This window comes from Haemaphysalis longicornis, unplaced genomic scaffold (assembly GCF_048455015.1).
Source record: "Haemaphysalis longicornis isolate Haplotype H1 unplaced genomic scaffold, Haemaphysalis longicornis Haplotype H1 scaffold_2, whole genome shotgun sequence".
Classification (NCBI taxonomy): domain Eukaryota; kingdom Metazoa; phylum Arthropoda; class Arachnida; order Ixodida; family Ixodidae; genus Haemaphysalis; species Haemaphysalis longicornis.
In genome coordinates this window covers 287,897,352-287,908,923 of record NW_027526295.1, presented here as the reverse complement: position 1 = coordinate 287,908,923, position 11,572 = coordinate 287,897,352, and the positions used below count along the sequence as shown (strand labels likewise).

At 51.7% G+C, this 11,572-nt stretch overlaps 1 protein-coding gene across 1 annotated transcript in view; it reads right to left on the bottom strand.

The window, feature by feature from the left end:
- Nucleotides 1-8,657, bottom strand: part of LOC144168665 (uncharacterized) — a 42,303-nt gene extending 33,646 nt beyond the window's left edge. The window contains exon 1 of the mRNA XM_077697608.1: nt 8,422-8,657. Within this exon, the coding sequence (XP_077553734.1) occupies nt 8,422-8,657 (236 nt within the window). The remainder of the gene's footprint in view (nt 1-8,421) is intronic.
- Between the last annotated feature and the right edge of the window lie 2,915 nt (nt 8,658-11,572).

The following is an 11,572-nucleotide window of genomic DNA, read 5'->3' as shown; positions in this document are numbered from 1 at the left end:
GCGGCCACCACGGCGAACTAAAAATGGCAGTAAGGCACGCCCCCAACAATGTTAAGCTTTCGGAGAACTCGTGCACAAAATATCCTGACCCTGCAGTCTCTCCCGCACCCACCCGTCACCCCTACCTTTCACATGAATGTCAGGAAAGCAGGCGCACGTTCTCGTGACTAATCTGCAGTGTTCGAAGCGCCCCTTTTCTGTTTTTTTTTTTTTTTTTTTTTTTCATTCCACTGGCAGCCATGTGCTGACAGCGTGGTCAGCCTCAAACGTCTTTGCCCCTTTTCTTAGAAAGCCATTATTGTGTGCACGTACGAACCCACCACGAGGTGTCGAAAGAAAGAGAAAAAAAGAAAACCTGCAGCCGCTCCCTAGGCAGAGAACTGAGGGGCGCCCTTTTGTTTATTTTGCCCGAGGCGCCTGCCAAGAATGGCGGACCGGCCGCCCGCGCATGCGCAGATCGCTACTGTAAAAAGGTCCATTACAGCGCCATTCATGACATCAGTTTCGTTTTCGGACGCGAGAGCCCGGAAGCATACGCGGGGCTGGACACGACGAAAAAGGGTCAAATTGGCTGGCGAGCTACCCCGGGATACGGCCCGTTCGTCACATGGCGTTTCGTCATAGGCCGGTTCGTAATAGGCCGTTTGGTCATATAGGATCATTCGTAATAGGCCATTTGGTCACATAGGATCATTCGTCATAGGCCAGTTGGTCACTTAGGAAAGTTCGTCACAAGTGCACAAAATGAATGTCCGCGTGTTTTTTTTTTTTTTTTCGACTCGAAAGAGAGAAGGGAGGCACAGGTTTAGTTAGTTTTTTTTTTTTTTTTGTACTTTGGGCCGTACAGCAAAGCTCAACAAAGAATGCAAGCCAGAGTGGGCAATTAGGGTGACGTGTACGGACAAGATTACAGCTACGAGTTCAACAACAACCTAAGACAGAAGAGTGAAACCTTCCTTTTGTGCGGCGAGAGGAGGGGGTGCTTTTCCCGCGAACCTTTGTTGCGCTGGTATGCGGTCAGCTCTTCCCGCGGGTCGGGCGGCGGCCGTCCTTGGCCTCGGGAGGGGATTAGCCCCGACTCCCCCATTGTGCTTTGGCTTTGGAGCAGATACCGCCCGTTCAACCTGGTGGGGTGACTACTACTCACGGTATGCGACTTTGTGTAGCCGAGGCCTTGCCTTGGCTCAGCGGTGGCAATAACGTTCGCGGGAAGCTGACTAGGAGTTGCATGAGAGAGATTATCGGGCCATGTGACCGCGGGGGTGACATGTTTACGATTGGTTAGTTCTTCTTTTGTGTGTGTGTTTTATTTGTTTGTAGTGGACCAATCGGGGCTTTGAGAGCTGATGTCACCCTGATGTCAGCCCGGATATCCGCCTGACATCATGTGCACTCTCGCACCGGCAGGGGCGCTGCCCAAATCCTATAAATGCTAGGAACCCCATTACCGGGGGTCGGATATTGCTTCTTGCGGGCGCTTCGCGCCATCGGCCATGCCGAGCGTCCTTCTAAGATCCACCACTTGGGTCCATTCTCGTTTGTAGGTACCCTGTACCTTCGGCTATGCCGAGAGTTGTAACGAGTTACCGCATTTTATGTAAATATTGTAAATTTCTCTTGTAAATAGTACTGCCCATAAACTCCATAAGTTATATCGTAAGTTATAGTACTGCCCATAAGTTATAGTACTGCCCATAAGTTATATCGTACCCAAGCCTGCGTCTAATGGCTACCGGAATCCAGCAACCACCGAACCCATCGACTCCTCGACGGCCGCCTCCGGCGGCTTAACAGATCGTCGGCCGCACCGGCGAACATCTCGTCTGGTCCTCATCGGCTGACCGCGGTACCTGCGGATCCACCTTTGGGGGAGGAGTGCGAAGGAAAACTTTACTGCTTCAAATGTTTGGCACTTTGCCGCAGCAACGAAAAAAGGTGGTTTTGCCGCACGAGCGGCGCCGCATCAGCGAATTCGCAGGCGAAATCGCTCCATGTAGTTTTACTGCCAGTTTAAGATCGCCGTGGCGGCCGCTAAGAGGACCGGTACTGCGAAAAGGTGTGCAAAGTAGTTATAGTCATGCCTCACCACCACTTACGTCTAAAAAAATCCACGAATTTTGTTTTTGCGTTCCTGCGACGAACTTTCCTAAGTGACAAACTGGCCTATGACGAATGATCCTATGTGCCCAAACGGCCTATGACGAAACGCCATGTGACGAACGGGCCTACACCAAGCTACCTCGACCCCTCCCGTCCCAAGAATCGGGGTGATGGGACCGGAGGGGTTCCCGGAAAAGGAGCTACCGTATTTTAACGAATCTAACACGCATCCTTTTTTTTTTTCTTTTTTGCTAAAAGGTGGCCTCAATCGGCTAAAAACCAAATAGGCTTTAAAAAGGCCAGCAGCACTGCCAGAGAACAAAGTCCCCACAAAATACACTCGATCCAATAAAAACAACCCGTCACCACCACATGAGTCAATTTCAGCGCACTCATTCCTCAATGGCGTACCTTGGTCAGCTGTTGCATATATTTTTTTTGCTGGTGCAATGAGCCCGTCAAGCCCAGAATTGTCAAGGTCGAAGTACTTGTAATTGCAAACAGCTTCAATGTTCCCCGCTATAACTTTATTTCCAGCAGTATCTGGATAAGCAACACTGTAAAAAAATTATGTAAATTTACAGAGTTTTTACATACAATGTCTGTTGCTGTACAGAAACTTTTCTGTGATGGTTAGTAAACAGAAACCTGATAACAGAAAAAAACAAATTTTCTGCTATTTCCCCGTCTTGACCAATAACAGTGTGAAATCGTGAAAATATTAGACTTAATTTGCATCAAATAGAAAAAAAATATGAATAATTTTGTTTTACAAGAATTTACTGAACCGTCAAAACAGCGCTCGGCCGACGTCATTTTGTTTTGGGTCCAGCAATGTTGAAATGCGGCTCTTTGCAAATGGCCGCCTTGTAGGTAGCACAACGATACTGCAGCGGCGGGCTTTTAAAGACGATAGTCTTTCTTGGGCTACTTAAACGCAGAAATTTTGGTCTGTCTGTCTGTATGTATGTCTGTATGTCTGTGACTCGATTCAGCCATACGGCCAAAGTAAAACAATGCCTGCGCAATAGTCTTATATAGTCACAGCTAAATCTACCCGTCTAAGTCGGGTGTAATGTTCCTACTTGTCAACACCGTTGAAGATGAACAAGACATTACGCAAATATAAGACGAAAAATTAATACAGAAATGATATTTGCAGTGTATTTTTACAATAGATCATACATGCTTGATTTTTTGCGAAATTAAATACTTCATCGACTGCAGAAAAAAAATTCACTCCGCCGTCGCCTGCTGTCGCCCGCGCAACTATAGCTTCTGGCGCCATTTTAAGAAATCAACCGGCAACAGTTACGCAAGGTTCCACTAGATAGGTTCCACGTTCTTCTTGCAACGCACGTGGAGTAGGGAAACGCGGTTCTATAAACGTTGAAGTAGGGCGCCTCGATTCACGTGCGTCTTCGCCGTACGGCAAGCGCTGGCATCGAGACACCCGGCCTGAAGAAGTGGAACGCGGTTAACTTGAAATGATTTAAAGGGGCCCTGAAAGGCATTTTGAGCACACTAAATGAAGTAGCGCAATCGTTAGATTGGGTCGTCAAGGTCATCTGGGCCAAGTATTACTCTTTTACGCGCAGCGGAAAGCTCACACTTTTGTTGCAAAGTTTGTCGCTTTTTTCTCACCCTTTCCTTCGTGTTTTTGGACGCCGCCATCTTCACATGTCTACATCATCGATTCCCCGATGTTCGTCATGAGCTAGACATCCTGCTATTGGGCGGCTTTTTCACGCACTTCCGGCAAAGAGATGAGTCGTCTGCTCAGCGTCGACTCGCCGGCTGATCTGCCAGCGTAGTGCCGGAGTGCTTGGACATTTTACGACAAACGAAACAAGTGTAAACAAACGCTTAACCATTCGTATTGAATGCAACACGGCCATAATACGACATGGATATTCTCTTACCGGAGTACGTCCCATAAAGAAAGCGTCGAAGCCCCGTGGCACTTCTTTCGTGCAATCGCAGAGAACGCCCTGAGCCGAATGCCCAGGTTTGACGGATACATTTTTTTCCACTTCAAAACAATCCAGAGATGCGTTTCGAACTAACACAACGTCACAACATGCGTTGCAAGTCTGAACCGCGATTGACAGACGATGGGCTGCCTCCTCCTGCCCCTCGTAAATTCGGCACTCACCTCGCGCGCGGTTTGCGGGGACGAACAGCAAGTCACTTAACTCTGGCGCGCAAGCCGAGATGGCTTTTAGCCACGCACACTGCACATAACCCATGCGAGGTTGAGTCGTACGTCGCTCGAGAAAGATAATCCAGGCCATGGGAAGCACTATCCACCCGCAGAAGCACAACGTCGCATTTCATCGCGAAACAAAGGCGTCCACAACACACACACCATCGCCTCCTGTAATGCCAAACGCATCTCGCACTTCCAAATGAGAGTGAGTAGTATGCCTGCAGTGCCCATATGCCGCGAGGTGGGGCCCCAAGCTGAACCGGGATCACGCAACCGTAACTGGCCTCTGGGGCGGTTTGTGCCTTATTGCCAAGGCAACCGATGTTTGAGATCGTCAAAGAAAGGCGCTCGCTCCAGCGCTGGAAAGCTGAGAGCCGCGCCGGAGCATGTTTAGCCAACGTTGCCGCTCTCCACCACGCGTCGCCCCAAGCTGAACTGGTCACATGATTGAAGCGTTTTGTGCACGGGTTCTGTATCGGCTTAAAATGTCTTTTTCACATGGCGCCGGCAGGAATTACCACCACCGCAAAATAAGACCCGGCACCAGCGGGGCCACATCTGATATGGCGCTTTTTGGATAAACAGTGCGCGGTGCATGAAAGGGACCGAGCGCAAGATCCTCCGCAGCGGCTGCGTGTTCGCCGCCGATTAAAAGTCACGTGCTGCACTGCAGCAACGCACACCGCGAAAGGGCAAGGCCAGGCCACCGCACACATGCGGCCAGATTTTTCGTTCGCTTATCCATCCTTGAGCGGAGTGCGGAATTCATGGTGTCAACAAAACTTGCCCGTAGCAGACGGCAGTCGGAGGAGCGTAATGCGGAAGTACGTCACCGCTGACTAGCGCAGCATCATGGGAGGCAGTGCTCGCGCGCCGTCAACAGTTGAAAAGAGGAGGAAACGCGGCGCGACGATAATGCGCGGTTTTTGATTTACGATTTCTCAGCTAATACTCATCGCTTTAACAAAATTCTTGCGGGAGGAGATTGCTAATACATTGTCTTATTTGGTTACATGTAGATCCATGCATCGGCGGAAGGTATTTCAGGACCCCTATTTAAGCAAACCTTTGGCGCAAGAGGAACAACATGAGAGGTGAGCGGGAAAGCGAAGGGAGGAATTTACTTAACAGAAGTCGATAAAGACTATCGTCTTTTCTCGACATTTGCAACGGAAGGAGCAGATACGCGTCCAATTTGTTTTCTGCAATTTTTCATCTTCCAAGGGTGATGAGTACTAAGTTTTAGCTATGCGTTCCTATTTATGCCTCTGTGTTTCGTTCCTGCACTGTTGGGTGGAGACAGACTGTTCCGAAGGGCTGGCCCCGTAGCGCAAGGATGCGTCGCCTCGCGCGACGAGAGCCCTGTGCCGCGCCTCGATTGTGACGCTCGCCTTAACATGAGGTTTTTGTTGTTGTTGTTGTTGTTGTTGTTTCGATGAAGAATTTTATATGCACGACGTGGCCACCGTGCCAGTTTTTCTTCTCTATTTACCCGCTGTACTGCGATGCGCTGATGACCGCAGATCAACAACGCCTCGGGCGCTGTCCAGACGGAATGAAATTTGGCTTATCCGATGCCGTTTCCCGCCGTGGAGTTTAGTGTAGAGGTTACGTTTCTGCTTGCAGATGTCATAATCAAGGGTTCGAATCTCCCTAAGCTTTCCACTTTTTCCTTTTTTCTTTGTTGTGACCGTGGCTGGTTTTTTTTTTTTTTTTTTTTTTCTAAAAGCTTTTACAGTGGACCTTTTTTCCAGTAGCAATCTGCGCTTGCGCGGGCTGCCGCTCCGCCATTCTTGGCAGTAGCCTCTAGCGAAATAAACGAAAGGGCGCCCCCTCAGCTTGCTGCTTGGGGAGCGTCTGTGCCTCCCAGGGCTGCACGTTTTTATTTCCTCTTTTCGGGCAGTTCGCAGTGAGCTCGTACGTGCCCACAAAAAAAGGTTTTCAAAGGAAAGGGGCGAAAATGTGACGCTGACCACGCTGTGACTACTTGGCCACCAGTAAGGGAACAACGAAAATGAAAAAAAAAAGTGGAAAAAAAGGGGTTCTTCGGCCACTGCATATTAGTCACGCGAGCGTGCGCCTGCTACCCTGACATTCATGTGAAAGGCAAGGGGGACGGGTGGGAGCGGGTGGTACTGCAGGAACAGGATATTTCCTGCACGGGTTCCCCGAAAGGCAAACATTTTTTGGGCTGCCTTACTGCCACTTTAGATTTGCCGAGGCGGGCGCTACGAAGACCGGTACTGGAAAAAGGTTCATTCACGCGGTGAGAGCAGTTTGTCTTTATTTTTATTAACCGGCCGAACCGCTGCTGCTTTCTGAAGCCAAGGCTGATGTAGCCATTGATAGAGTTGCGCAGGATAATCTGCAAATTTTAATAGTGATTAATAATTATCGGTGACTGGCTAGTCAGTGAGAGAAACCAGTTTGGCCGTTTGGGAAAAAATCAAGGTTGACTGCTGCCGCTGCGTATTGGGAAGGGGGTAGTGAAGAAATAAAGTGAACTGTTTATTCACCACTTCACAATGTTGAGTCTGCTATATATACAGGGTGACCAAAGTTAAGTCGACATGTTTTTTTAAAAATAGGCACTTAGATTTTTGGGAAGAAGACCTCTACAGTGAGGTTATGTGCCCAGGGGGACATATAAATAGGGGGTAATTCTTGATGTAGGTGGCTTAATCAACTAAAATTGATTAATTAACTTTTTAGTGGCTGCAGTAACCAGGCATGTTTGCATTGGAAAGTTAGACGCAATCATGTTTCTACGCAGTTTCAATTGGCAGAATTCTTCTAGTGCATCCGTAGTCCGAGACATAAAACGGCGAAGTTTAATTGCCGTTCGCATGATTACGCATGCAAGACAGTCGGCACCGGCGCAAAGCTCCTCCCTTCTGTTGCTGCTGTGTACTGCATGTGTTCAGTTCGACAAAGGGGTGGAGGCACAGGAAAAAGTGATAACTGGCACCCATTCATTCTTGGCTCGCGTTATCGCAATCTGCAGTACTCGGAACCGCTATCGAAACACGGGACAAAAGGGAGGAGCTATGCGTTGGTCTTGACTTCTAAGAACCGAAAACAGGGAATCGACATAAATTTTCTGTAGCGAAAAACAGAAAATGCTGGTAAAATAACAGAAACATGAAAAAGAGAAAACATAACTTTACAGAAAATTTCTGGCAGGACAGCTGCCTGAAAATTTGTTTTTTCGAAGGAAATTTTTTTACAGTGAAGTTTATGAAGCACAAGTCATATTTCGTTTCCAAAGTTGTATTCGGCAAATAAAATCTTCTTACAGGTACGTGGCGTCAAGTGTTCCGCATCTGCGCGATAGAGGCGGTGTAAAATTATTTTTTCCAATTTCCCTGCGCGAACTTACCCGCACGTTGAAGTCGGGGGCGCACTAGAATCGTGCAGATACGGTATTCAGCTCCTCGCTGCCCGCCGACACAGGCCGACGAAGCAGCCAACCCACCACCTGCCTTACGGCTGAGCGTAGCAACACGGCGGAGAGTCTCACTGCGGCGATAAGTGCGTTACGGCTAAGTGCCCCAACACGGCGGAGAATCTCACTACGTCTGAATGTCGCGATACGGCGGAAGGGGGACCGTTTCCTTTCGGCTGAGTGTGCATTACGGCTGAATGCGCGCTGCGGCTGAACACAGCGGGAAAATGTTAATGCCGGGCCACTTGTGTCAAACTGGAGCATTACCAGAGAGTCAATTGCAAGTTCTGGGAGTCATAATAAGCAATAATTAACGGTACCTGTCGGTTTCAAGAGACGATCGCTTGTTTGTCCAAAGCACTATACACCATGTCGCGGCCGGCGCAGAATCAACCAGCCGCGACAGTGTTTGGGTCGAACTGATTTTTATTCCTCCAGCGCGAGCGCACATGAGCGTGCGCCTCGTGGTTCCGCCTTCGTCGTCGTCGTCGTCTCGGTGGACCCCCGCCCCCCAGGCCGTTGTTTAAGCCCACGTGACAGTTTCCCACGGTTGAAGGTGCAAATTCCTGGGCATGGTTGTTGAGATGGGAAAGGTCAGGGGGTCGGAGAGAGGCGACGTATGCGGGCTTTACCAACACCATCTAGAAAAGGTTGTTGTTGGCTTTACCCGGTCAGCGGCGACGTCTTGGCGGCCGTTGATGTCGAGGGTGAAAGTCTTCGGGTGCCGCTCGATGACGCGGTATGGGCCATCGAAGGCGGGAGTGAGGAGACGACGGGCAGCGTCGCGTCGTACTGGCTCACGAAGACGGAGTGGTCGCTGCGCTGCCGAGAAAGCACGGCCCGGATTTTGCTCGAAAAGACGACGGAGGTCAGCGACGTAACCGGCGGGGTCCGAAGGTCCATCGGCAGGCGGAGGTGTGGGAAAGTCGCCCGGGAGACGAAGAGGACAGGCGCACACCAGCTCGGCTGGTGTGCAACGCAGGAGTGTAGTCCGAGCAAGACGAGGGGAAGGTGGTCGGCCAAATGTTCTCTTGGCTCGTGGGTTGTGAGAGCTGTCTTGAGTTCGCGGATGGCAGCGAGAGCGTTGAACAGGGCGGATTGGAATTGACGCCCGCGATCAGTGGTGACAACAGCAGGGCAGCCGAAACGGGACACCTTAACCACCAACAAATGCTTTGGCGACTGTTTCCGCCGTGATATCAGGGATCGGGATTGCCTCAGGCCAGCGCGTGAAGCGGTCCCCGCACGTCAACAAGTAGGTGGCGCATCGCGACAGTGGCAGGGGGCATATCAGGTCACTGTGCACGTGCGCGAAACGGCTGTCCGGTGGATGGAATGGCGAGGCAGGAGCGACTGTGTACCTTGTTACCTTGACACGTTGGCACTGGAGGCAGGTACGTGCCCACCGGCGGACATCGGCATTCATGGAGGACCAGAACCACCGAGCTGTGACGAGGTGTTGAGTTTCTTATATGCAGGGGTGGCTTTTGCTGTGCAGGGCGACGAAAACGGCTCGACGAAACGCCGGTTGAACGTAAGGCCGGGAGACGCCGGCAAACTGCAACGGCACATGTGTGAAAGTCAGCGTGGAGGAGTCAGAGCGGCGTTGCTGGAGCTCTGTCTTGTTGCTGTGCAGAAGCAAGCTCTTCCATGGAAACAGGCTGGGGTGAAGACGAAAGGGCTTCGACGCGAGACAGCGCGTCAGCAGCAGTGTTGATCGGGCCGCTGACACAGCGGAGATCGACAGTAAACTCCGAGATCGACAGTAAACTCCGAGACGAAGGAGAGGTGTCGGATCTCACGTGACGAGTACGAGGTGTGGTTAGGCTGGAAGGCGAACGCCAGGAGCTTGTGATCCGTAAGGATGTAGAAGTCCCTGCCTTCCAGGAAATGCCGGAAATGTTTGATGGCAAGGTAGACAGCCAGTAGCTCGCGCCCAAAGGTGCTGCATCTTGTCTCAGCGGGTTTCCAGCCTCGGAGTGGAAACCCAGTGGTTGCTCAACCACAGCACCGACAGCCACGCTGGAGGCGTCGGTGATAAGGCGAAGTTGAGCGTCAGCAACGGGGTGTAAAAGCATGGCAGCGTCAGAGAGGGCCTTTTTCGCAGAATAAAAGGCGGACGCTGCTTGCTAGCTCCACTCGAAGTGCTCCGAAGGTCCTGTCTTGGTGACCAGTAGATTAGTGGGGGCTGGAGCAGTTCGGCACATTTGGGAATGAACCGTCGGTAGAAGTTTAGCAGGCCCAAGAATTCTCTCAGCTTCTTAATTGAGGTGGGCTGTGGGAAGTCCTGGCTTGCCTTCACCTTCGTGTCGAGAGGTCTGATGCCCTGTGGAGTGATCCAGAAACTCGATGGTCTGCCCGCCGAAGACGCACTTTTTGGGGGTTTATGACGAACCCATATTGATCAAGCCGAGTGAAAAAGGCCCCCAAGTGCACTTCGTGCTCGGACGGTGATGAGCTTGCCATCAAGAGGTCGTCAAGGTAGGCGAAGACAAAATCTAAACGGCGGGTAACCTCGTCGATGGCACGTTGAAAGGTCTGGACGGCGTTACGCAAGCCGAAGGGCATGCGGACATATTCGAAACGAACGAATGGGGTAATGATGGCGGTTTTCGGAATGTCTGCTGGCTCCACAGGTATCTGGTGATGGGCTTTGACCAAGTCCACCTTGCTGAATACCGTGTAGCCTGCCAGATTCGCGGTTAAGTAGTACTGCAAATGCGGGAGCGGTTACCGGTCCGGCACGGTAGTCACCGCATGGCCTCCAGTCCCCGGGGTCCTTTTTGGGTACTATATGCAGGGCTGACGCGTAGTTGCGGGAGGATGGACGGACAATGCCCAGTTCCAGCATGTGCTCGAACTCTCGACGATCAATGGCATAACGCGATCCGGCGAGACGACGCGCTCGAGCGAAGACAGGGGGTCCCTTCGTGACGATGTGGTGGGTGATGGTGTGCTTCACCGGGGACTCTCCCGTGTGGGGTCTTGTGATCACGGGAAAATCTGCAAGTATCTTCTCGTACACGGAAAATGGCACAAAAGCCCAAGTCCGGTCGCCGTGGCAGGGGAGAGAACGCCATGTACCGAAAGGCTCGTCATCATGTCCACGAGGCGTAGAGTGCACGTCCACGGCCAGGTTGTAGAAAGCCAGGAAATCAGCACCGGGAATGCGCTGCTTGGTGTCGGCAATTGTCAAAAGCCACCGGAGCGTGCGACGTAGGCCGAAATCGACTGTGAGCGACCGCTGGCTGTAGGTGTTGATTGGCGAGTTGTTGACGGCGATTAACGGGGAGGTCGTTTCTCGGCGTCGTCGGTCTAGGCCGGTATGACGCTGACCTCTGCTCCCGTATCGACCAAGAAGCGGTGGCCGGCAACCTTGTGGGTGGCGTAGAAGAGGCGGCTGACTGCGTGTTCACTCGCCGCCGCCAGTGTCCGGTCTCCTAGTTTCCCGTCCACGAGCAAGGCTGGCTGCACTTGCGGGCGGCAGAACCGAAGGTACGACGATACCAACAGACGCCCGAAGGGTTAGGCTCACCGCGCGTTACGGAGGAGCGATGTTGAGAACGCGACGGGAATGGGGAGTTCCGTCGGTCGCGGGATTCACGTCGGCGTCGGTGCAAGAGGGGTGCGGGGGATGACAGCTGATGGCTGATTTCATCAATGCGGCTCTCAAGTCGACCAAGCCTGGAGTCGTACCTTGAGGTGGAGGGTGTATCGGCGACTGCGGCGATGCTTGGGGAACGGGAATAGTCCTCGATGCGGTCAGCCAGTTCCGCGAGTTGGTCAAGTGGCATGTCAACGGCTGCCGCAAGTACCAA